General features: G+C 64.0%; 2 protein-coding genes across 2 annotated transcripts; one reads left to right on the top strand and one right to left on the bottom strand.

Moving 5' to 3' along the window:
- Positions 1-970: 970 nt before the first annotated feature.
- Positions 971-4,094, top strand: SLC22A31 (solute carrier family 22 member 31). Its single transcript, XM_059999570.1, is given in 13 exon segments — positions 971-1,147; positions 1,297-1,400; positions 1,490-1,519; positions 1,521-1,651; positions 1,907-1,945; positions 1,948-2,074; positions 2,258-2,403; positions 2,505-2,621; positions 2,730-2,804; positions 2,807-2,932; positions 3,293-3,404; positions 3,777-3,850; positions 3,853-4,094. Coding segments are annotated over 13 exon segments (1,434 nt in total). The 5' UTR covers positions 971-1,024; the 3' UTR covers positions 4,083-4,094.
- Positions 4,095-4,434: 340 nt separating this feature from the next.
- CDH15 (cadherin 15) lies at positions 4,435-23,939 on the bottom strand. The gene is made up of 14 exons (XM_059998817.1): positions 23,898-23,939; positions 17,179-17,337; positions 16,878-17,033; positions 15,707-15,851; positions 9,984-10,144; positions 9,130-9,258; positions 8,530-8,715; positions 7,349-7,602; positions 6,565-6,707; positions 6,169-6,405; positions 5,721-5,960; positions 5,469-5,605; positions 5,192-5,359; positions 4,435-4,971 (listed from the first exon to the last, which is right to left on the bottom strand). Exons 1-14 carry the CDS (start codon positions 23,937-23,939, stop codon positions 4,747-4,749), a joined length of 2,382 nt encoding a protein of 793 aa, XP_059854800.1. The 3' UTR covers positions 4,435-4,746.
- Positions 23,940-25,319: the final 1,380 nt, after the last annotated feature.

The raw sequence follows: 25,319 nt of genomic DNA, 5'->3' as shown, positions 1-25,319 counted from the left end.
CACCTGCCCCTCCGTCCCCCGCCCCGTCCTCTGCTTCCCTGCTCTGTCTCCCCCTCCTTCCGTCCCCCTGCCCTCAGCGCCCTTCCTCTGTTCCCCCTCCTCCAGTCCCGCCTCGGTCTTTGGCCCTTGATCGACCGGGGCTGTGGTACTGGGGCTTTCGACTGCGCGGGGCTCAGCCCCCTCCTGTCTGACGGTGCAGCAGGTGTCCATAGGCAGGGTGCCGGGCCTAAAGGCAGAGTCCGAGGCTGGGTGCTGCCAAGGTGGGCAGGCAGTCCGGGAGGGGGGCGGGAAGCTGAAGGTTTGAGCAGGTAGGTGCCCAGCGGTCAGCAGGGCCTGGAGTTCCCTTCGGTGCCATGAACATTCTAGCAACCTGTGGCTTTGGGCTATGCAGGTGTTCAGGCTGGGCTCCCAAGACTTTGAATCAAGAGAGTGATTGGGTCACTTCCGTTTTTGAAGAGCAGACCTCCCACCTGTAAGGTGTGTGCAGGCTGGCCTAGGGGCAGGGACGCCAAGGACGCGGAGCGGGTAACGGGGCCTCCCTCCCCCTCCTCTGGCTAGGCCAGCCCACCCTGCCTTCCTCTTGGCAGCCTCTGCCCGCAGCCCCACCCCCTGCCCCTGGGAGGAAGGGCCCCGGGTGGAAGCTTGGACAGGGTTGCCACATCCCTGCCGGGCCCACCTGGGGCCCTGAACCGGCTGGGCTTCCTCCTTCTGGCCACCTGTTTGGTGTAGTGATGGATCCTCGCCCACCAGCTTTCACAAGCAGTCGGATTTTAAAATAAAAACTCTGACGTAGTGTGACCCAAAAGGGTGTGTCAAGCTTGAGGAGAAGACACAGAGTAGCCCGGGAAAAGGGCCCTTGGCCGGGAAAAGCCGGTGGGCGTGGCCCTGCAGCCTGTTCCAGGAGTGGCTCTCGAGGTGCACAGGCCAGGGGAAGGGCAGGAGAGGCCCTGGCAGCAGAGTGATGGCCGGAGAAAGGCAGGTGCAACCCCGTGCAGAGCAAAGGAGAAACCAGACTTGGGGCTCCATGCGGGTGTCCTGGGGACCCCAGGCCTCTACCACCTGGGGGCTCAGACCAGGAATTGTCCAGTTCCATGTGAAGACCACCAGGGTCAGGAGGCCATGCCGTGTGATCCTGAGTCCTGAGCAAGTAAGTCCCTGGTCTCTCTACCTGTTTCCCCTTGTCTCCAGGGAGGAATCGGAACAGGATACCTAGGGTCCCTTCCAGCGTGATATTCTGGGAACTCCAGCGGGGGTAGGGGTCCTGGCTAGCTGACAGGTGACTGGTATCCCCTACAGTGGAACCTCGTGTGTGAGGACGGCTGCAAGGTGCCCCTGGAGCAGGTGGACTACCTCCTGGGCTGGTTGCTGGGCTGTGTCCTCCTGGGCCCAGGCTGTGACCGGTGAGGCGCTGCCCCTGCCCTTCTGCCCTGGCAGCCCTCCCCTGAGCCCTCCTGACCCAAATCCACGTGTGTCCCCTGCTGCCCACTAGGTTTGGCCGCCGGGCTGTGTTTGTGGGCTCCGGTGCTGGCCATGGGCCTGGGGGCCAGCAAGGCCCTGGCCACTGGCTTTGCCGCCCTACTGGTTTTGCAGCTGCTTCGTGGGGGGGCCTCAGCAGGAGCCTCCCTAGCCTTCTATGTGGCTCATGAGTACCGTGGGGGGCTCTGGGGGCCGCCCACTCAGGCTAGGCCTCTGGCCCGCTGGAGGGCGCCTTTCTGGCACTCCAGTCGAGGGCCCTTCTCCAGAAGGTGGGCGGGGAGCTGTTTGCTCTGTGGGCTCTGCTCTTTGTGGGCAGGCCCGGGTGCCTCAGATGTCCAGGTCCTGGGCAGGCCAGCGACTGATCACCACAGCCCTGGACAGGGCAGCCCTCCCGAGAGGCCTGGGCCCCAGGCCGTCTGTGTCTGCCCAGGCCTGGAGCTGGGTGACGCCCCGCGCTGCCTGGCATTCTCCACGGGGTCGGCCTCTTCTCTGTGGCGGGCATGCTGCCACTGCCTGGCCTGGCCCTGCTCCTGGAAGACTGGCGCCTGCTGCAGGGGCTGAGCTCCCTGGCCACGGGACTCCTGCTGCTGTTTTGGGGGTGAGTGAGAGGGGTTCACATCCACTGTGGAGGCCACGTGCGTTGCTTCCCTCTGACCTCCATGCAGCAGCAGGAAGATGGGCACGGGCCAGGGACCCAGGGACCCAGAGCCATGCACCGTGCTTCGCCACTGGGTCCTTCTCTACCGGGAGGTCCCCTGGCATCCTCACCCCAAACCCGCAGGTCTCCAGCCCTGTTCCCCGAGTCTCCCTGCTGGCTGCTGGCCACAGGGCAGCCGGCCCGAGCCAGGAAGATCTTGCGGCGCTTTGCGGAAGCCAGTGGTGTGGACCCCAAAGACAGCTCAGAGGAGGAGAGCTCCCTGGCTACGGGTAATGGACCAGCCAGGGAGAAGGGAGGCCTGGGTGCTGGAGGAGGGAGGAGAGGTGTCATCCCCTCCTTCATGCCCCATTATGTCCCCGGGGCCGCAGAGCCGGACGTGCTGTGTGCAGGGAGCCCCAGCCCCGACACCACTCGGTCCTGGAACTCTGGCATACCCGCGTCGCCTGGAGAAACGGACTCATCCTGGGCTTCAGTTCGTGAGGAGGGGAGGGTGTGGGTGGGAAGGGGAGGGAGGGATCTTGGCCTTCCCCACGGGGTGCGAGTCCGCGGCTCTGGCTGGGCCTGCAGCTTTGCCATGCCTCCCAGGCTGATCGGCGGGGTATCAGAGCCAGCTTCCTGCGCAACCTGGCCACGCGTGACCCCGCCTTCTGTTGGCCCTACTTCCTGGAGGCCGCCTGGAGGCAGCGGCCGTGGTCTTCCAGCTCCTGACAGCAGATCTCTGGGGGCGCCGCCCAGTCCTGCTGCTGGGCACCTTGGTCCTGGGCCTGGCACCCCTGCTGCTCCTTGCAGGGGCCCAGTGTGAGTGTGGGGCCCTGCAGGCTGGCAGGGTTGTCATGTGTGGCTGGGGGTTTGCCCAGTGGTGGTGGGGATCCCGGAGAGGCAGGCACAGGGCATGAGGCATTCGCATGAGGTTGCTGTTCTCTCCCCACCCACCTCCCCACTGTGCACCCGGGGAAACTGAGGCCCAAAGAGGTGAGGGCCAAAAAGATTCTACGTGAAGGGGCTTAATATAAGGGCTTGGTGTGGCCGGGGGCAGCCTGCAACCCCTGACCCCAAGTGCAGGAGCAGAGGTAGAAGGCTGGGGAGGCCCGGATCCCTGAGACATGGGTGAGGGGAGGGAGGGAGTGTGGGCAGCGTGGGGCCTCTCCTCCTCCCCAGACCTGCCTGGCTGGACGCTGTTGCCCGTCTCTGTCCTGGGGCTCCTGGCCTCCCCGGCAGTGTCCGCCCTCAGCAGCCTCTTTTCAGCCAAGGCCTTCCCCATGGTGAGCAGGTGAGAAGAGTGCAGGGTTGGAGGGCAGGGCCCTGCCTGTGCGCCCCGCGCTCCCCACACCCCAGGTCCATGCCATCGGGACCAGAGTTCAGGTGTCTCTTCCTGGGTGGCGAGGGGGACACTGGCCGCAGAAGGGTCTGCACATCAGCTCATGAGTGGAGCGGTGGGTGGTCGGAAGTGAGAGCCCCCAGGCAGGGTCGGATTCCAGGGCAAAAATGGACTTTCAGTTTCCTAATGGAAAGGACAGTGCTCGATGCAGGGCAGCTTCCTCCCCCCGACTCTGCAGGTGTCTTCCTGGGGCCTGCTAAGGGCCATCCACCCCAGGAGCGCTGGGTGCCCCGCTGGGCCGTGTCCCACCGCCCCCTCTTGCAGGGGTGCCGGGCTGGGCCTGGTGCTGGGAGCTGGGTTCCTGGGCCAGGTGGCCGCCCCGCTCACCGACACGCGTGGCAGCATGGCTTCTTTCTGCAACACGTGGCCTTCCCGTCCTTGGCCGTCCTCGCCCTGCTGCGCGTCCTGCTGCTGCCCGAGAGCTGTGGCCACGCGCTGCCCCCGTCGCTGCAGGACGCCGACCGCCTGCGCCGCTCCCCGCTCCTCTGGGGCCACCCCCGCCAGGACCACCTGCCCCTGCTGCCAGCCTCCCTCCCCAGGGCCGGGACACAGCTGGTCCGGGAGGGGTGACCAGGCTGCAGAGACACGCCACCCGCCAGTACGGGCAGACGGGTCTCGGGAAGGAACGGGAGGGTGGTGGGAAGTGGGCCTCTTTGCCGGGGGCCCTGGTTCCCCCTCCACGTGGGGAGCATAAAGGCGTCCGTGGAACTTGGCACCCTCGCTGGTTCTTCCCTCAGGCCGCACCAGTGGCTGAAGGGGGCTTCTGGTGTCCACCTCCCCCTCACAACCAGGCATCCGCAACCTCTCCAACTGCCCCCACCCCCTCGGGGGCCAGCCCACTGCTGCGGCTCTGGTGAGACTGAGGTGCAGAAAGGCCCTGCAAGTCGCCGTGCCAACCGTGCGTTGGAGAGATGAGCACGTTTTTAATTCATGTTTGCCCGAGAGCTGCTTCCTTTCATACAGAGATGAGATCAGCGTGGGTGGGAAGCAGAGCTGGGAATGGGGCCTCTGACCCCATTGGAGGCAACTGACGGGGCAGGAGGGGCGCCTCCTTCTGGCCACTCCACTCTAGGCTTTGGGCCCTGACTTCCCCTGGCTGAGACGGGGCAGGGTGGGGCGCAGGGCCCTCTGTCCATCTCGACACACAGCCGAGTCCGGCGTGTCCACTCAAGCGCCTGTGGTCTGCCCTGTGTCCGGGAGGCCGTGCCCTCAGCAGGGTGGGTGCAGGTCCCCATCAGAAAGCCTCTTCCCTGGTGCCCTCACGGGGCCCGTACAAGTCGGCCAGCCGGGCAAAGCGGGGCCCCCAGTCCCAGAGGCAGCTGTAGTCTGCGTCCTCATCGCCCAGGCTGGACAGGATGGAGCTCAGCGTGCCTGCCACGGACCCGTCCCCCTCGTAGTCATAGATGAGAGCCGTGTCGTAGGGAGGGACGGCGGGGTCGCTGTCCGCGGCCTCTAAGCCCTGTGGAGAGGCCTGGGGCTCAGGACCAGCACGCGCCGGCCAAGCGCCCTCCGCCACCAGCTCGGCCAAGGCCTGGCCCCAGGAGCCGGGTTGGGGGCAAGGTTCTCTCTGGGCGATTCTCCTCCCTCGGCAAGAACCACCACCCCTGTCCAGCCCCAGAGCGATGCCTCAGGCTCGTGGGGTGGGGGAACGGGGTGCAGGGCGCCCCTGGGGCACCCACCTCGTTGATGAAGTCAGCGATGTCAGAGGGGCTGGTGGGCAGCACGCGGGGGGCCTGGGGGTGCGATCGGCCGAACGGGGCGTCTCTGCGCAGAGAAGGCCGTCCCAGCGGGGCGCCCAGGGCCGCCAGCTCTGCCGGGTGGCGCAGCTGGTCCATGTCATAGGCATCCTGAGAAGGGACGGACAGAGCGCGTGGGGGTGAGGGCCGGGAGACGGCTGGCCAGCTGGGGCCCCTGGGGAGACCCCCCAGCACTTGTAAGCCACCCCAGCCCCCTCACCTGGTCCTCCTCCCCGCCCCCCTGCTCGTCGTAGTTGAGGATGTTGTCCCGAAGGTCGTCCTGCAGCCCGTGCAAAAGCCTCTTGTCACACGACTGCTGCCGGCACCGCACCAGGAGGGCCACCAGCAGGGCGAGCACTGGGGGTGGGGGGGCAGCGGAGGTCGGTGTGGGGTGGGGGCGGGGCAAGGCGGGCAGGGCGGGGCTGCCAGGCGGCGCGGGGCGGGGCAGGGATCTGCAGGCCCGGGCACTCACAGAGCAGCAGGATGACGCTGGCCAGCACGATAGCCAGGGCGCCCAGGCTGATGCCCGCGCCACCCGCCCGCAGCGCAGCGGCCCCCGGCAGGCAGGCGCCGTCCAGGCCGCAGCGGCACACGGTCACGTTCAGGGGCTGCTCGCGCTGCTGGGGCGGCTGTCCCGAGTCCCGGAGCAGCAGGCTCAGGCGGTGCAGCCCCTCCTGGACCTGGAGCCTGGGCCGCAGGCGCGCGTGGCTCACTGCAGGGGGTGCCGGCGGTCAGCAGGGGCAGGGGGCGGCCACGCCCCTCTGCGCCTGTGCTTCCGGCGGCAGCCGGCCTGGGTTCCCCACCTGTCCCGTGTGTGTGATAACTGATCCCTGCGGGCCTGAGGATGCAGCGCACTGAGGTGGGAACCAGTGGAGACCTGCCCCAGGCTCTGGACCCCCAGGGGCGTGGGGCGAGCTCACCGTTAACCTGGCTGAGGCTCCAGTTCCGGGCCAGCTCTGGGAGCCTGGGGCTCAGCTGGAAGTGGAAGGGGGCCCCGTGGGGGGGCAGGTCCTCATCCGTGGCCCCCAAGAGAAGACCGGAGCCCTGCTCTGGTGTGCTGCACAGGCTGCCCCACGGCGGGGACAGTTCAGGGGCGTGGTCGTTGACCTCCAGGATCTCAACAGACAGGGTCCCTGTGGCCGTGCTGGGTGGGGAGGCTGCAAGCAGGAGAGGCCTGGTGGGCCCTTGCCCCTGCAGAGCCCCCACCCACCCCTTAAGTCTGCTTGGTGGAGCGCCCGCTCTCAGCCCTTGGGCAGCAGCAGGGGCCCCAGCCAGGGTCAGGGAGCCCTGGAACCCAGGCCGAGCTCCACGCTCACCATCATCTCGGGCCAGGATGATGGCCCTGTACCAGCCGTCCTTGAGGAAGGGGGATGCGGGGCTGAGCACGCGCTGGGTCTGGACCCGGCCAGTGGCCCCGTCCACTTGCAGCCAGTCTTCAGGGTCATAGTCCTTGGAGTAGCTGTTGGCGAGGAGGGGAGGAGGGGCCCTGAGCCTGAGCCGGACCCCCGGAGGTGTGGTCACGTGTAGACATGCACACACGCACACATACGCAGGCCTTTAAGGATAGTCCTTCCACAGCCCTAAGCTGGTATTTTCCATCCCAATCAACAGATGAAAAAACTGAGGCTCGGGGAGGGCAGGTGAGCTGCCCAGGGCCCCGTGGCCACTGAGTGACAGCTAGGATTCAACGGTGGGCACCATGTTGACAGACAAGGGTACATAGGGCCAGGGCAGGGGGTGAAATCCAAGACAGTAACAGCCAGTCCTAGTGGAGTAACGGCTCCCTGGAACGGACAGGGCCGGACACTCAGAGGCTAGCCAACACAGACGGGCCGTGTCAGCGTGCGCCAGATGCAGCCCAGTCCTGCCTACAGGACGAGGTCACGTGAACACGCACGCGCACGCACGAACGCACGCACGCACGGCACTTGAGAGCCCCTGGGCTCTCGGTGACGCACACAGATGAGCCCTCTGCCCTCCGACCAGGGCCCTAATGGGAACCCTCAGGGCATAGGGCTCAGTACCCTTAGCTGTGCTGCTACCCTGGCTGGGAGGTGGACTGGGGCTGTGAGTTCCCCCTGCTCACCCCGGGGCCCCCACCTGAGCCTCTGCGGCTGCTGTGTGTCAGGGTCTCGGGCAGAGAAGGTGGCCACGGGGGTTCCTGGGGCCGCCCCCTCGGCCAGGCTGGTCCGCAGTGGGTTCTGCTGGAACACGGGCGCCTCGTTGACATCCCGCACCTGCACGCTGACCCTGGCCTGGCCCCGCTCGGCCCTGGGGGCCGCCGCCTGCAGGGGAGCCTCGTTCTGCGCCGCCACTTTGAGGTCGTAGTGCTCCCGACTCTCGTAGTCCAGCGGCTGCAGGGGAAGCGGGGCGGCCGCCCGTCAGGACTCCGGCCCCCTCCCCCCATTCAGGGAAGCCTGAGGCAGCTGCGGCCGGAGAGGCCTCTTCTGCTCTGTCCTCAGAGCCCCTTCTTTCCTTCTGCTTTTTAGCCTCGGAAAAACAAAAATCATGCAGGACAAAAAGGCACAAAAAATAATGCCAAAATGACGGCTACTCATCACGCAAATGTATTTGCTGGGTGTTGTGAGGCCAGTTTCCCGTCCCCTGGCCGGGCGTCCTCCTCGGTGCCCCAAGCAGACACTCGCCTGGGTCTTGCTAAGAGGGTATTTGGTGGACACGGTTGAACTGACCTGTCCAATCAGCTGACTTTAAATAAAGAAGATGGTCCTGGAGAACCTGGGTGGGTCTCATCTGTGGGTGAGAGTCTCTGAGAGCAGACCTGAGGCCGCCCTGGGGAAGAAGGGCTCCCACCTCCAGATGCAGCCTCAGCTCCTGACTCTGCAGCCTGTCGCAGCCCCGCAGACTCCGGACTTGCCAGCCGCCTGCACGACGGCCGGCGTGAGCCAGTCTCTGGCAATAAGGCTCTTCCTGCGTTGACGGCTCATCTGCATCTCTATGCACGTGTGTGCACGTGTGTGTATGCTCAGGTGTGTGCGTGCACACGTATGTGTGCACACGTATGTCCCACTGGGTTTGTCTCTGGTCTCAGTTTGGCCAACATGTGAGGTCTGTATTTGTGCGTGTTGATCATGTACTTCAAGTGGCAAGACACTGGGAGTAACGTGGGCTTGCCCCCTCCTTCCAGCCCTGTCCCCCTGTGGTCAGCGTGGCCCGAGCCCACAGTCCTAGCGTTCTTGGTCCCCTTCGCTCCCTTCCTAAGGATGCACAGAGGGTCCCAACGGGGTCCCAGGGTGTGAGGAGAGGCACCCTCCTCAGCTCACCTTCACCACAGACAGCACACCCTCGTTGGTCCTGGGGTCGGTGCGGATGGCGAACTGCCCGTCAGGGTCGCCCTCCAGGATGGTGAACCTGGCCACCCAGTTGGGGGAGCCGGGCAGGTCCCGGTCCTCTACCTCCAGCCGCCCCACGTCCACTCCGCTGACGGCCTCTGTGGCCTCCAGGAAGAACTGTGGGAACTCGGCCCCGTTACCCACGGGTGGGCTGGGGACGGTCCCCTGCGGGGTCACCCTCCCACTGCCCACCCACGAGGAGTCCAGGGCACCAGGAGCCCCTTCCCAGTCTCGGCCATGTGCTGGGCACATCCTCCCCAGAGGGCAGGGCTGCCGCTCGCTCCCACCCAGGAAGGCTTGGGGACAGGTCCCACCCCAGGGTCTTCGTGGCTTCCCCCCACGGCCCTCTAGCTCCTGACATGCTCACAGCACCCCCCCCCCCCGATGCTGGCCTCTGGCAGGGTATCCTGCACGGTCCACACAGGATGCCTCCTCTGTGGAGCACTGAGCCTCCCACCCACCAGAAGCCCCAGGATCGGGGGGAGGTCAGCCCTGAGCAGCGGTCGGTGGAGGCGAGGACGGTGGCAGCACCTGAGCCCTGGTGAACTCGGGGGCGTTGTCGTTGACATCCTCCAGGGTGATGACGGCCAAGGCAGTGGCGGTGAGGCCGTCTCCAGACATGTCCGCCACCTGCAGGGTCAGGTTGTACACGGCGACCGCCTAGGAGCACAGTGACATGGGGTCAGGAGACCCAGGTGGCGCGCAGGGCGGGGCTGGTCAGCCACCTTAGGGCCTGGGGGCAGGGCCGGCAGACCCCAGGAGGCTCCGGCATCTGCCCTGCTCCCAAGCTCTGGGGCAACAGGCTGCCGAGCCTCTCCGGGTCCGACGGCACCACTGTCGACCCCAGACTCTGCCCCAGCCTGTGAGTGGGCAAGAGGACGGTTGCCGAGCCAGATGAGCACTCACGGGGCACCTGCTGCACTGGGGTGTGGGGTCCCTGCCCTGGGGAGCCAGGTGCGGCTGCCGAGAGAGGGGACAGAGATCAACTAACGCAGTGAGTGGCCCTGGGGAAACCAAGGAGGGCTTCCTGGAGGTGAGGTGCCAATGCCACACAGAAGCCCGGCAGCCAGGGGCCGCAGGGGCCCCACAGGGGAAGAGTGGGCACGGCCGGCTGGAGGGCGACTGTTTCTCTGCAGCATGCGTGGTCGCTGTGGGCCCATCCCAGGCCGAGGAGCCCTACTGCTCTGCAGGCAACAGGGTGGGGGAGGTCTCCGGCAGAAAAACACGCTAAGGGCCCCTCACACCATCTCTGGACCGAACCACACAACTACCCGCGGGGCAGGTCTGCCAGAGCCCAGGGCCACGGACAGTGTCCGCAGCACTCGGACCGCTCGTCTGGGGGGCTGCCCTGCCTCAGCTGTCAGGGTGCAGCTGCATGGCCTCACCTCGCGGTCCAGGCCCACTTGAACCGTGCGGATCTCCCCCGTGTGCGGGTCAATGCTGAAGAGCTGAGGGCCGCCCTGCTCCAGAATGGAGTATCGCAGGGCCGCGTTGTCCGTCTCCGGGTCGTCCGCATCCGTGGCCTCAGCCCTGGTCACGTAGGTTCCTGGGAAGGGAGGGGACATGTGGGGGTGACACCCATGGTTGCCAGGGCGCACTGCCCACTCCCCCGCGGCCCGCCACACCGGGTCCAGGCCCCCGATCAGCCTTGAACGTGCAAGCATCCCGGCGTCCTGGCTTGCGTCGCTTGTGGGGATGAGGTCGGGTGTCCGATACACACTGCTGACACCTGTCTCCTACGGAACCCTGAGACAGACCAGGCGAGCCCGCTGGGGAACCAGTCCCAGGCGGGGCGAGGCAGCGCCCAGGGCCGCACCTGCGCTCTGGGGCAAACCAGGCCCTGGATCTCAGGAGAGAAGGGCCTCTGCAGGGGTCCTGGAGGTGCCCCAGCACCTGTGCCCACCTGTTCTCTGGAGCAATTCAGGTCTGACCACCCCTCCCCACACCGGCCCAGATCAGGTGTACTCAAAGTTATCCCGGTGAGGTGGACCAGCCTCGGGCCACCCGAGGAGCTAGCCCCCCCTCACCTGTGACTGGGCTCATCCCAGCCCCTCCTGGGCCCTGACGGGTCAGCTGAGTGTCATGCTGGTGTCTGATGAACGGTAGTGACCCGGCCACTGACCCAGCCTTAGAAGGTGGGAAGCTACCTTAGCAGGTAACTCCTGGCATGATGCTGGACCCCAGGCTAAAGCCAAAAACAATGTTTAGAATAGGCACCCTGCCACCGGGATGCAGACACGCGCTTCCAAAGGCACCGGTCGGGCTCTCTGTGACTGAGCAAGTGCGCAAACTCCTGGGGTGACTGGAGCCCAGCTTCTCGCCAACAGAGAAGAGGACCCAAAAGGAACCCTGCAGAGCTGGATCGGAAGTGGAGGTGCCAGAGAGGACTCGCGACTTGTGATGAAGGCACAGAGCCGTGTTAACACAGCCGTGACAGTGCGTGCACACACGCACGTCTGTAAGTATGTGAGCTTACTTCCCAGCCCCGGCTGCTGAAGGGGCCTGGGCCGGTTTGATGAGCTTCTGATCAGCCAGGATTTGAGCTTCAAAACAACGGTGCAAAGCAGCACAAGCCACTGAGTGAAGCAAGAATCCACAAATCCAGACACATCCGTGTGAACAAAACACATACGAGACAGGCTGGGACCCGGGACCCTTTGCTGCAGGGCTTGCGCCTGGACACAGGTCTCCTCGAGCCACAGAATACAGAGAAACTACAAGGGACTAAAAATAACTATGTACGTGGCAGTTCGAGCAAATGCTGGACGACATACAAAGAGACTAAAAAGCCCAACGGCCACTTCTGAAGAGCAAACACCGGCCGGGAGCAGAAGCAGGGTACCTGTGCGCGCCCCGCGCACACACCACCACCTAAGGTGGTGTCTTTCCCGGCACCATTTGCTGAGGAGACCGCCCTCTCCACGTTGAATGGTCCTGGCGTCCTGTGTAAAGTCACCTGCCCGTGATGTGAGGTTTATTCCTGGGCTCTCTATTCAGTTCCATCGGTCTATGGTCTGTGTGTCTGTCTTGAAGGCAGGTGCACACTGATTACTGTACCTTTGCAGAAAGTTTTGAAATCAGGAAGTGTGTCCCCCAGCTTTGTTCTTTTCCAGGATGGTTTTGGCTATTCAGGGTTCCTTGAGATCTTATAGGAATTTTAGAATGAGTTTTCTGTTTACGGCAAACCCCCTAAGCCACCCCTCCGCGGCCTGACCCCCCGGACACACCCCTGACCCCTGGACACACCCCATATAAGGAACAAGCTCGCCCCCCCTCAGGGAGCAAGCTAGCAAGGGAACCACTCCCCACCGCTGCAGCGGGGGCCCCCATAAAGCCTTGCCTGAATTTCTTGTCTGGCCTTTGATCAATTTCTATTGATTAAAGAGGCCAAGAACCCTGGTGGGTAACACATACACACATATTCATATACAGGGGTACTGAAGTCCTATCATACAATAGAGAGCCAAGTGATGACCAAGAAGAAACAATGAAGAAACAACAGCTGACGCAGGCAAGAGCCGCCAGAGATGCTAACGGCTGGGCGGCAGCTGGAGGGGCAGCAGGACACCTGCACAGTCTCAAAGGGTCTCCCACAAGACATCTATTAATTACAAAGGGGAAAGGAGAAAAGCCAGAGCGAAGAAGCTTGGCGGACACCCCCTGAACTACACACCCAAATCGGCATCTCCAGGAACGGGATGTGCACGCCTCCTGAGGGGCTCCAGCCACGCAGACTCACGCAGAGACAATCATCACAACAACCACCTAAATGCCTCAGGATGTCAGTGTCGTGGGCAAGGAGGTGAAAGCTTTCGCAATGAAAACTACAAAAGATCAGTGAAAGAAACTGAGAAAACACAAATAAACGGACAGACAGAAGACTTGTTGCTAAGACGTCACTACCACCCAGAGCGACCTACAGATGCAGTGCGATCCCTACCAAAATCTTAAGGACAGTTTCTTTACATAAATACAAAACTCATTCTAAAATTCCTATAAGATCTCAAGGGACCCTGAATAGCCTAAACCATCCTGGAAAAGAACAAAGCCGGGGGACACACTTCCTGTTTTCAAAACTTTCTGCAAAAGTAATGAGTGTGCACCTGCCCTCAAGACAGACTCAGAGACCGATGGAACCGAATAGAGAGCCCAGGATAAACCTCACATCCACGGGCAGGTGATTTCACACAGGACGCCAGGACAATTCAGCGTGGAGAGGGCGGTCTCCTCAGCAAATGGTGCCGGGAAAGACATCCACAGGCGGAAGGATGGAGCTGGACCCGTAATTACTTAACAGCATATGCAAAACTCAACTCAAAATGGATCAGACCTAAGTATACAACGTAAAACTAAAACTCTCAGAAGAAAACATAGGACACTGGTAATGTCACGAAGGCAATGATTTCTTGGATATGACACCAAAGGCACAGGCAACAACAACAAAAATAGACAAACCGGACTTCACGAACATTTAAAAATGCATCAAAAGACACTATCGACACAGTAAAAAGACAACCCACGAAATAGGAGAAAATATTTGCAAATCATATATCTGATAAGAGATTAATATCCAGGATATACAGAGAACCCGTAAAACTCAACCAGAAAAAAAAACCAACAAGCAACTCAATTCAAAAATGGGCAAAGGGACTTGAACAGGCCTTTCTCCAAAGAAGATACACAAATGGTCAATATGCACGTGAACAAACGCTCAACATGACTAATCATTAGGGAAATGCAGATGAGAAGCACGAGACAGCCCCTCACACCCATTAGGATGGCTGCTAACAGCAACAGAACAAAACAAAACAAAAAGCAACAGGCGCTGGTGACGATGTGGAGAAACTGGGACCCTCCTACACTGTTGGTGGGGATGGAAAATGGTGCGGCCACTGTGGAAAACACCATGGAGGATCCTCAAAAAATTAAAAATACGGCTTCCCTGGTGGCGCAGTGGTTGGGAGTCCGCCTGCCGATGCAGGGGACACGGGTTCGTGCCCCGGTCCGGGAAGATCCCACATGCCACAGAGCAACTAAACCTGTGCGCCACAACTACTGAGCCCACGAGCCACAACTACTGAAGCCCGCACACCTAGAGTCCACACTCCACAACAAGAGAAGCCACCGCAATGAGAAGCCCGCGCACTACAACGAAGAGTAGCCCCCGCTCACCACAACTAGAGAAAGCCCACTCGCAGCAACGAAGACCCAACACAGCCAAAAATAAATAAATTTATTTAAAACAATTAAAAATAGAACTACCATTTGATCTACCAGCCCCACTTCTGGGTACATACCCAAAGGAACTGAAAGCAGGGTCTCAAAGACATATTTGGACACCCACGTTCACTGCGGCACTATTCACAACAGCTAAAAAGCAATCCAAGGGTCCACTGAAGAATAAACAGATAAACAAAATGTGGTATAAACATCCAGTAGAGTATTATTCAGCCTTGAAAAGGAAGGTGATTCTGACACGGGCTACCACACTGACGAGCCCTGAGGACAGGATGGCCAGTGAAATCAGCCAGACACAGGAGGACAAGTACCGTACGATTCCACTCACGCGCAGACAAATCATAGAGACGAAAAGCAGACAGGCACTGGAGGGGGAAATGGGGAGTTAGCGTTTAATGGGGACAGAGTTCCAGTCTGGGAAAATGAGAAAATTCTACGGACGCCCGTGGTGGTTGCACAGCGATGTGAACGGGCCTAAAACCACCGACCCGTACACTTAAAAATGGTTAAGATGCTAAACCTTGTTGTATGTATTTTGCCACAATAAAATTTGGCAGAACAGAAGTCAGTGTCGTGAGCTCCTGGCGGCTGAGGACCCGTCCCCAGTGAGGGGGCGTGAGCAGGCGGGGGCCTCAGTCCTGCCACCACGACGAGAACGGAGGGGAAGATCACACCTGTGTGAGCCCGTCAGATGGTGACGCACAGGCAACCTGACACCCCCGAGTCCAGGCTGTGACCCCCCCAGGAGGTGCACACGCTGGGGGGTGCACACGCTCTCCTCTCCCCACCGTGGGCTGGCCCCCACCTCTGCTGTGCTCTTACACACAGGGAAAGAGGGGAAAATTCCACCCTAGTGATTAAACAGCCAATAGAACCAGATGTACGGCCAACCAGACACTTGGGCTTTTATCTGACAGAACTGAAGCAGCCACCCTCCGCGTGCAAAAGGCCCTAAAGGAAAAGGTGGACGGCATGCAGGAGCAGACAAGGCTCAGACAGGCGGCAGGGACTGTGGACAGAGGCAGGACCGCCTTAAAGGAAAAGGTGGACGGCATGCAGGAGCAGACAAGGCTCAGACAGACGGCAGGGACTGTGGACAGAGGCAGGACCGCCTTTGCTCTAAAAGGCTTCCCTGGGCCGCTGAAGCGGAACAGGTATGCAGGTGAGATGTTACACTGTGTTAGTGCTAACCCCTGACTTTGAAGTTACACTGAGTCCCTGGTGTGCTCTGAAGGCCTCCGGTCTGCAACCAGCCTGGGATCTGACCAGAGCCCCGGGGACCCGGTGGGGAGGGAAGGAGCAGATCACTGTCTGGAATGTCTATTCTGCCTGGAACAGAATCAGGCCAGCGAGTCTGCCCTGTGAGGACGCAGAAGGGACAGAGGGTCAGCGGTTTCTGCACTCAGTGTAGAATTAGTAAGCGGAGAGAGGCATCGACTGATAACGGGCAGGGGGGTCGCCTCTCGGGGGATGAAGGAGACAGAGGTGTTGGTTGCACGACACTGTGAATGTGCTAACTGCCACTGAAAAGCTCGTTCCAAAATGGTTAATTTTATGTTATGTGAACGTCACCTCTATTTAGCAGGAGGAGGGGGGAGGAGGGGGAGGGGAGAGCAACGGAAACCACCGGAGCTCTGCCATCCAGGAATCCTCTCTGAACTCTGGAGGATTTGGGGGTTGACACTTATATAGCAATGGGAAGAGGCTTGAGTCGACTTGTGGAAATTCCCTCCGTCCTGGAGACTGTTTACGTGTTTTTAGACTCTCTGAAGGACCTCTGAAGTTCTTGCTGAAGGGAAATCCTGGACTTCTGACCTACCCAGCGCCCTTCGCGAAGCTCCCTCCCCCACCGGGAACCCACTCGGCTCACCTGGGACGGCGCCCTCCAGCACCCGGCCAGTGAACACCTCCTGCCGGAAGACAGGCCGGTTGTCATTCTGGTCCACAACCACGATCTCCAGGTCCGTGGGCTCCTCCAGGGTGGACCCCCCCAGGTCCAGAGCAAAGGCCCTGAGCTAGTCAAGCAGAGAGCAGGGGCTGGCACTGCGGGCCCCACGAGGGCAAGAGCAGCAGCAAGTGCACTCTGTGTCCTGCTGGAAACAGGTGAGAAGCGCCACGGGGACGGGGCAGTGCCGGGCAGGTGGGACTGCCCTCGAGGGGAGCCTGGGTTCTCCCAGCAGGCGGGGTGGCCACCACGCGCCCCCTCTTGCCTGGGCCACCAGGAAGCCCACAGCTGTGCTTCGAGCGTGGCTGCAGCGACGCTCCCCCTGGCGCCCCTGGTCTCTCTCCCTTTTTCTGTGAACAGTCGTGGCTGCTTTTGAAGTTTCCGCTCCACACGTGAAATTGTAACTTCAACCATCTCCTGTCCCTTTGGAGAACAGACTTGGTACAACTTCCAGGGGAAACACACCCTCTAACTCTCTGTGTAAGGGAACCAAGAGCTGGTTCTCAAAGTCTGAGGGAGACTCCGGGCACAGGAAAGGCAAAGGCTGCAGCCCCCTGCCCGGGGCAAGTCTGAACATCACCTTAGGGTGGCCAGGATGGGGGGCGGATCATCTGTCTGTAGGGGACTCAGGCGAGTTCCAAGCTCCCCTCCTTGGCCCCTCGCTCACCCCCTCCCCACGGCCCTTTCTCTCAGACCTGACAATCCCAATGCCTCCATTGGGCAGATCCCGTCCCACCTCCCCCGACGTCCCACCCTGACAGTCACGGGGCAGCTGCCGCTAGGGGCGGCCAGTTCCGTGGGATTCCTCATGGCACCCCTTCTTCAACTCACATAGCAGGCTCAGGGGAGAACCGGCCACACCAGTGTCTGGTGTTGCTTTCCTGGGAAGGCTGCCGCCCACCCTGAGGCCAACTGCCCAGTCCTCCTGGGCAGGACCCAGTGTTCAGTCCGCTCACGCACCTGCCGAATGAGCCTGTGACCCTGAACACCTGCTTCCTGGGGCAGCCGGTCCCAAATCCCACCCCTGCCCCCCAGTTAAGGATGCTGGGTTTTGCGGGTGGAGGTGTGGCCATGACCCCCATGGGGCGGGGCCCACCCTGAAGCGGTCTGTCTTCTCTCGGTCCAGCACGGCATTCAGGGACACCTTCCCTGTGAACTTGTCTATGGAGAAGATCCCCCGGGGCTCCTCGTCCACGCCGGGCCCCTGGATGCTGTAGATGATGCTGCCCAGCTGCTGCCTGTCCGACTTGATCTGTGGGACAGGTGATGGGCTGGGGAGGTGCCCCAGGGGAGGGGTGTCCCCTCTCTGCAGCCCTCGGTCCCTCCCCCAGCTGGGATGGGGTCGCTCAGCCTGCGGCCCCAGGGGAGTGCCCGCCCTAAAGCAGGCGGCCCCTCACCTGCACCAGGGGGAAGGGCAGTCGCTTGTGGTTCTCGGACACGCTGATGGGAGGGATGACCCAGGCTCTCCGCACGCGGCCCGGTGCCGGCATCCGGTGCCAGGGGTACAGGGTATGCGGCCTCCTCAGCCCGGGGACCCCCACTGACAGGCACAGGCTCTGCAACAAAGAAAAACCTCCGTCACCACCACAGCAGCGCCCAGAGCTCCCCCACCAGGGCCGGGACGTCCCCTCCCCGACTGCCAAGCCCTCTGTCGTGTGGCCCGGGGAGGTTCGGGTGCCAGGACTTGGGGGGCATGGGGTGCTCAGGGGGACAGGAGGCAGCCTGGCTCCCAGGAGCCCGGGGATGGGTGACAAGGCCCGGGAGGGAGGTGGGTTGAAGAGGAAGGGCGGCTGGGCTGGGGGCAGTGGGGGGACACGCGGCCACCCCAGGCCTCCTGGTGACGTGAACTCTTGAGGGCTGGTCGAGGTTGACCAGGCAGCGCTTTTGTCCTCAGAGGCCCAGAGAGGGGGCCACCTGGGGGCCAGAGCGCCCACCCCTCCCACACAGGGCAGCTGTTCACACGGCAGGTCTCCTCTGCCAGGCTGGGGAGGGGGACACTCCACACGCCTCTGGGAAGCAGGCGGTGGGGCTGTCTGTCCCAGGGCTGCTTTGTGGAAATGAAACGGAGCTGAGCTCCCAGCTCCCCGCCCCCTGCGGCAGCTGCCTCTGCCTCTAGGGACCAGCGGGGTGGGGTGTGTGCAGCTGTGAGGCTGAGGGGCCGGCGGGAGGACGGGGCAGCTGGAGTGTTTTGGACCCTGATCCCCCAGAGCCCAACCCCAGCCCGTGCTGTTTTCCCCCCAGAACCGTGGAACCAGGTGTGACCGTGTAACCAACACTTTAGTACCTGGAACCCGGGACGCTGTCTCCGGCTCCGCACGCCCAGGGGACGGGGGGCCCTGTGTGCAACGTCCCCGAAGCCCAGCGCTCGGGGCCCGTGGGGCTGCAGAGGCAGGACACAGTGCGGGGCAGCCGTGTCCCCCGACGCTACCCCACAGGCGGGGCCGGGGATATGCACCCACCGCCCTGCCACCACCCGCTGAGCTCTGGGCTCAGCACTAAGGCTAGTCAGGAATGCGGCCCGTGGTGCCGAAACCCTCCCCAGACCCACTGTCAGCTCATCCCCCCCCACCTCTCAGACGGGGAAACTGAGGCCCAGAGAAGAAAGCCACCTGGCGGGGTGAGGGCAGAGCTGGCGGCAGCCCCAACAAACACCCAGAGTCTTCTGGAACAGCCCTGGTTTAAACACGTGGTCTTCGCATCCCACGCCTCGATCGGCCAGTGGCTGGTCTGAGCGTGGGCTCAGGCACTGTGGCCGGCTGGGCGTGGAGGCACTGGGGGCCCTCTGTGCTCCCCGAGTCATGAGTGGGGCCGACGCTGGGGCACCCTTGGAGGGCACAGAGCCTGGCTGGACTTGGATAAGGGCTGTCAGGGCCCAGGGCGGGGGCAGGGATGCTACTGGGACCCAGCTTGGCTTGGCTATAGGAGAACGTGAGCAACGCGTCTTCCATGGCCCTTATGACCCCCCCAATCCCCCTGCGTTTGCAGCTGCCCCCTGCCCAGCCCCCCTCCAAATCCAAGGCAGGGCAGTGCGGGAGATGCAGTGGAGCTGCTCCTGCCAGGCGCCTCCCCAGATCTCTGTGCTGCGGGCTTCCTCTGCCTCCCATGGCCCTTCCCCTCCTCGACCCCTCGACCCCGCCCCTGGCCGGTCGGTCCACCGACTTCTGCTGAGGTTTCCATCCCTTTCCCCATCGCAGTCGGTAGAAGGACCAGGCCTGGGCTGGTGGCCTCAGGGAAGGCGGGCTTGGTGACTGGTGAGTGGGGGGACTTAGGGGGCAAGGGAGGGAGGAGAGGCCCCTCAGCCAGGAGGCCGCTCTTCCGGGCAACCTCTGGCCTGTGCCCCCCTGCACGGCCTCCCTGTTCTGCCCGCCTGGGTCCTTGTACACTTTGCTGACAGAACTGCACTGACATCCAAACTAAAGTCAGTCTCCCTGGGGGGCCCCGGGCCACCTCCCCAGTGCCCAGACCTCGTCCTGCCACTGCACTTGAAATGCCAGGGGCCTGGGGCCCAGGCAGCGGCACGCCCAGCTTGGAGAAAGGGCCGGGCGGCTCACCAGGCCCCCGAGCTCCCCGTGGCCCGACAGATGGCAGCACTGCCTCCAAGCCTCCCGGGCAGCTGGCTTCTCACCAAGACGGCCCAGCACAGGCCAGCGTGGTGTTCCCGCCAAGCGGAGACCTGCCGGCCTTTGTCACAGGCTCGGGGGGGCGGGGGGGGATAGCGTCTGTTTCCTGGGCATCTTGGGGCAGCAGCTCCCTTGCCCCCAACCTCACCGTTCCCCGCCCCTCCCTCCGCCCCTCCCCAGCCCCTCTCAGCCCTCAGGGAGCAGCAGAGGCAGGAGCCACAGGTCCACCAGCGCTGAACCTCCATCGCAAGGAGCATTTCTGTGATGCCCAGTGACACAGAGGCACCGCCCTGACCTCAGCAGGGAGTGAGGGACAGCCTGCAGATGCTCCCGGGCCTCAGGCTCTTGGACAGGCACTGGGGGACACACTGCCCTGTCCATACCTGGGCCGGCCCCTCCGGCCCTGCAGCCCCCCACCGAGCCTACGGCTGCCCCTGCCCTGCCAGCAGCCTTGCTGACACTCCAGGACGCCCACCGGCTTGGCACAGGGCATGTGGCCGGGGCGGAGCCTGGGAGTCCTGGACCCCAGACTCTCCACGGCCCAAGGTCATGAGGTCAGCAGGAGCCGCAGAGCCTTGGCAGGGGCCCTCGCCCAGATCGGAGGCTGCAGTAGGTGGCGTGGCCAGAGTGGGCTGCAGCCAACCTCCGGCTCTCGGGACGCTTCTCAGTTTGTCCCTTGTCCTCCCGCCAGCCCCTTCCCAGAAGATGCAGGTGGCCGGGGAAGGCCTGGGAGCCGCCTGGGAATCCCAGGACATTGGAGCCGGGACGAAGCCACGTGCACAGAGCCGTGGACGTCGAGTGCACATCGCTCACAAACACTGTCACCCTCACCACCCCCGCACCACACAGAACCAATGGGCATCAGGGACCCACTTCTCCCAGCGGGTGCCCGGTGGCATCCCCATGCTCACCCTCTGCCGCTCCCTTAGCCAAGAGCCTGAGAGAACAGCCTGGAAGCCCTAGAGACGCTGGGCCGCTGCCCCCTCGCTGTGGTCCCAGCCCCGGCCCCCAGCTCCACGGCTGCCGAGTGAGAGAGCTCCCCATCTGGTTCGCAGCTCGTGGGGCCCAGCAGCGCGGTGAGCACCCTACAAACCCACTGCAGGGGCAGGAGTGGCCTCACCCCCCCCAGACCCAGGCAAGGGCCCAGGTGGGTGATACTGTGTCACTGCAGGCCACGGTGGGCAAGGCCCTGAGCCCGAGAGCAGCTGGCCAGCTCCTCCCGATGCCCCTCTGGCCTCTGGGCGGCTCCCGTCCCCTGGGATCTGAGATGGCGCCCGCTGCCCTCAGGCCCCCGCAGGGGGCCTGGGCTACTTCACCACCGCTGGGGCTTCCAGACTTGACTCACCATCACAACCAACCAAGGTCAGGAAAAATACAGATTCCACCAGTTTACCCCCAGCCTACTGAGTCAGACCTCCCAGGGGGTCCCGGAGCCCCCAGGTGAGCCTTGGGAACATCTGGGAATCAAGGCAGGCGCAGGGCCGAGCGGCGGGACTCGAGGGTCACACAGCCCTGCCCTGGCTCCCACCCCACCCCTCGGAGGCCCTACGCGTGGACGCACCCCACCATCAACTGTTCAGAAGCGAACAAGTGCCTGAGCCCTGGAGGGAATGTCTGCCACCCTTGCCCGCTGCAGGGGTCTGTCCTGCCTGGGCGCCTGGGGGCAGCCCGCAGAGCTCTCTGCTTCTCTCCACCAGCCCTCGGTGGGATCGGAACAAAGAATTACGAGGCACGGCCCCGTCTCCTGGGAAGAAAGCTGATGGCTCACCTGCCCTGGACAGAGAGGCTGGTGACCAGGGCGGCCAGGGGCACAGCAAGGAGAGCCGGCTTCAGCTCCTGGCGCTACGGCCTCTGGTGGCCCCTGCGAGTGGCAGGCAGGAGGCCCGGGTGCATCCTGGTTGACTGAAGGGTAGCATCTTCCATCTCCCTGCAATCGGGCAACCCTTACGCAAGGAGGCTGCCACGGCTGGGGAAGGGGCTCTGGGGCTCTCCTGAGCACGTGGCCTCTGGGAGGAGGCCGCAGCCACACTCCTGGGGGCTTTGCAAGCCGTGAAGACCCCCTGAGGCAACGGGAAAGTCCTGGAACAGGACGGGCCCCACGGCAGACACGCATGGTCCTCTCCAGAACACACTGTCGGTGTGACAGTAACCGGGGCCGCGGAGGGAAGCCAGGTCGGGGCGCTGTCCTCTCAAGGTGGGCAGGACAGTCGGGAGCATGGTGCCTGCCCCAGTCAGCGGGGGTGGGGTGGGGGGGAGGCTGGAGAAAACAGCTGTCCCTTCGCCTCGCCATCTTGCCCCTCCTCTGAAGCCCGCAACAGCTGGAGGGGGCTCAGGGGAGAGCCGCAGGGGCCTCTCTGGGCCAGGCGGACAGCTGGGTCCATTCCTGGCGCGCCTGATGCCTGCCAGGCCGTCCAGGAACAGGGCGGCCTGGATTCCAGCCGGGGGTGGGGAAGGGGCTCAGGCCTGGGGAGCTTGTGGGGCCTCTCCCTTAGCCCAAGCAAACCCCACCCACGTTCCCCCGGGCTCCAGGCCTCGCACCTGCTTCCTGGAATCTGAGGGACCCAGGTCCGGAAGTGATGCTGGAGGGATGTCCCCGCACGTGAGTGCACGGGCAGCGACATGGCTCAGCGGAGCCGGATGCAGGCTTGGGGCCCCTTCCAGCAGCACGTGGGTCTGCCATCTGGGCTCCCCACCCCCAGGCAGGGGGGGTCCCAGTGAAGGCCCAGCTACTGGGGACACCACGGGCACAGGTGAGGGGCCGATAGAGGCCAGTTCCGAAAACACACACGCTAAGCCCCCTGGCCGACATTTCAGGCAACACAAGGGAAGGGTGAGCCTCGTCCAAGGCCACCAAGCAGATGACGGGCCTGTGCGGAGTCTGGTCAACAGGCCCCCACCCCAGGGGCCCACCCGAGACAGCCCTGCCGGGGGGCTCCCGGAGGTGGACGAAGGTGTGTCTGGGAAGCGGCCGCAGGACCCGTGTGGCTGGACAGGAGAGGACAAAAGTCTGAAAGCTGAGCTGGATGGGGGAGGGCCGTGCGAGGTCCTGACGCAGACACATGTCGGCCAATCCCGAAGTCGCTCCTCTCACACCGGAGCTAATTTGAGCCGCGGGGAGTGCGGGAACATGAGTGGCCAGGCCCGTTGGCTGGCCTCCCAGCGCCACCAGAATTCCCGCAGTCCCCAGCTGTCTGGGAGCGGGTGCATTGGGCATGACCCTGGGGGAGGGGAGAGGCATCTGAGAGGGATCTACTCCCCTCCCCCGCAGCAGAGTCCCCCTGGGGCCCGGTCAAAGGATGACACCCCCAGACCCAGGAGTGGGCCTCCGAGGACATGCCGCCTGATGCGGGGCAGGGGCAGGAATCGTGGGAGGGGGCGTTGCAGCCTGGAGCCTTCTGGAGCGCATGGGGGCATCCAGGCCCTGGGGTGGGGTCAGAGAGCCCGCTGCCCCGGGTGGGCTCCCAGCAGCGGGCCGAGGGGCACAGGCCGTGGGCAGCCACGCTGTGCCGGACAAGGGTGGCTGTGGCCTCCCTCTGGGTCAGGTGGCCATGGCAGTGGGGGGCGGCCAGCACCGCCTCCATGGGGTCAGTGAAGGCCCGGAGGCAGGGGTGTGGGTAGCTGGGGTGGGGGCTGGCGGCACCTAGTCAGCTGCCAAGGGCTGAAACCCGAGCCGGAGCCGGGGGCGCCGCGGGAGTGAGGGGCGACGCTCGCCAGCGGCCGGCGCTGCGTGATGGCTCTGGAAGTGTAACAGTGAGTGATGATTCGTGGGCGCAGGGCCAGGCCCTGTGCTCATCACCTGTCAGGTGTAAGAGGCCTGAGGCCGTCCTCCTGGCCCCCGGCCCTCACCAGTGACCACAGCTCAGCCCAGTCCCCCGAAGCCCGGAGACCACTGAGGCCACACGCTGCACTCCTGGCCCCAGCCTAGCACCTGCCCAGAAGCCAGGGGCCGAAAGGATGCGGTCCCAGCCACCCAGGGGTGCCCGTGTGGCGAGTGGGGCGGCCTGTGTTTCCTGCCGCCCGTCCTGCTCCCACCAGGGAGACCAGGGCTCCCCAGGGAGAGGGGGCTTCTGGAGGGCAGAGCCCACAGCTGTCCCTGCCGGCCGGACACATGGGGGCTCGGACTCCACCCAACTAGACTACGGAGAATCACCTACCGGCTCACAGGGGTCCCTAGGGACCAGGCCTCCAGGCTTTCCCAGCTGAGGGTGCTCCTGCCGCCCCCTCTCCCTCGCCTCCCGCGAGACTGAACACTCCCAGACCCCAGCAGGGCTGAGGGGCGCCCCTCCGGAGTGAGGGCCCGCCTTCTGGGTGCTCTCCTGGCCGTCCCCGAACTTGGCTCCCCGTCCGGTCCAGCGGAGGCGGTTACACTCCCCCCTGGACAGGGCTGCCCCGCACAGAACCCTCGGCTCTCGGTCCCCGAGGCCGGGACGCCCCACTCTAAGACGCCGGCGCTCAGTGCAGGGGCCAGAGACCCCCGCGCAGCGCCCGTGCCTTACCTGGGCCAGCAGCCCGAGGGCGAGGAGGAGCGCGGCGTCCATGGGCCGGCGGCGGACAGCGGGCCGAGCGTCCGGCGGCGGGAGCGACGCCTTCTGCTGGGACAGGACCCGGCTGAGTGACAGCACAAGTGTGCGGGGCGAGCCTGGCGAGGGAGTGATAATGTGTGCGGGGGCGAAGCTGGGCGGGGCGTGGGGGCTGAGTTACAGCACGTGGGCGGGACGGCGCCTGGGGCTGAGTGACAGCACGTGTGTGGGGCGGGGCGTGGGGGGGCCGAGTTACAGCATATGGGCGGGGCGTGGGGGCGGCTGAGTTACAGCAAGTGTGTAGGGCGGGGCGTGGGGGCTGAGTGACAGCACATGGGCGGGGCGGGGGGCGGGGGGGCGGCTGAGTGACAGCACATGTGACTGACAGCATGTGTCGGGGGCGGAGCAGGGGTCGGGCACCGTCCCAGGCTGGATGCGGGGCTCCAGGAAGGAGGCTGTCAGAAAGGCAGCGGCGGGTGGGGGCTGGGGACTAGGATGGGTTCCCTCGTTCATTCTGAGCACCAGGCACTCTCCTGCCTCAGTGCCTTTGCACTGGCCGGCCATGCCCTCGCCAGGACTGCCTGTCCGGCTCTCCCCAAGGCCAGCCGCTCGCTGCCTTGAGGGCTTGGATCACATTTGCTGTGTCCCTTTACTGTCTCCCGCTCAGGGGTGGAGCCCCCCAGGGCAGGTTGTCCACTGCTGACCCCCAGGGCTAGCACACAGGAAGGACAGGCACAGACCTGGCCCGGTGCCCAGCTCTACCCGCCCCTTCCTTCCTCCTCGGTTGGCAGTTACTTGGTTGGTAACTACCTGGTGGAAGGGGGAGGCTATCTCTCCCCTCCAAGCCCCTGCGCTCCTGGGCAGCCTGCGGCTCAGAACCAGGGGAGGGCGGGGAGGGCGGGGGCGGCCCTGCGGACCTCGAGCCGTCTTCTGGGCAGGGAAGCGGGGCGTGTCCTCTCCGAGAGCCGGTCTTCTCCGCAGCAGGAGCAGGCACGGGGGCCTCTGCTCTCCTCTCCAGATTGCGGGGCAGCTGAGCAGGTGCGGCACCATCTGTGCCCTAGGCCTGCTTGGAAGGAGGCCAGGCTGCCGGGGATAGGGGTGAGGGCAGGGGCTCCGGCAGAGACTGTGTCCCTGGCACTCACCGCTCCAAGGTGGGGGTGGAGGGCGGGAGACCCTTCCAGCTGCAGGCTCGGAGGCCCTGGGGCTGAGCAGCTCCTGGAGGCCACGTCCTGCCTCTGAGGTCAGACCCCAAACCCGGGTGGAGGAGCCCTCTGAATGTTTTTGGGTTTCTGCCCCCTGAACGGGTAGAGGGTGAAGTAGACGGGGGCAGGGGCTCAGCTAGGCCATCCCTCCTCTCGGCCATCTGTGTCCCCCTCAACAACCTCCCGGGTGCGGGGG

Source organism: Delphinus delphis, chromosome 20 (genome assembly GCF_949987515.2).
Source record: "Delphinus delphis chromosome 20, mDelDel1.2, whole genome shotgun sequence".
Lineage (NCBI taxonomy): Eukaryota > Metazoa > Chordata > Mammalia > Artiodactyla > Delphinidae > Delphinus > Delphinus delphis.
This window is presented reverse-complemented; position numbering and strand designations above follow the sequence as displayed.

Excerpts from the sequence above, each read along its gene's own strand:
- CDH15 (XM_059998817.1), bottom strand. The coding sequence starts at position 23,939 with ATGGACGCCGCGCTCCTCCTCGCCCTCGGGCTGCTGGCCCAG. Across the intron at positions 8,716-9,129 it reads CCGAGTTCACCAGGGCTCAG|TTCTTCCTGGAGGCCACAGA; the intron begins GTGCTGCCACCG and ends GAGTTCCCACAG. Across the intron at positions 6,708-7,348 it reads CAGCAGCCGCAGAGGCTCAG|CTACTCCAAGGACTATGACC; the intron begins GTGGGGGCCCCG and ends CCTCGCCAACAG.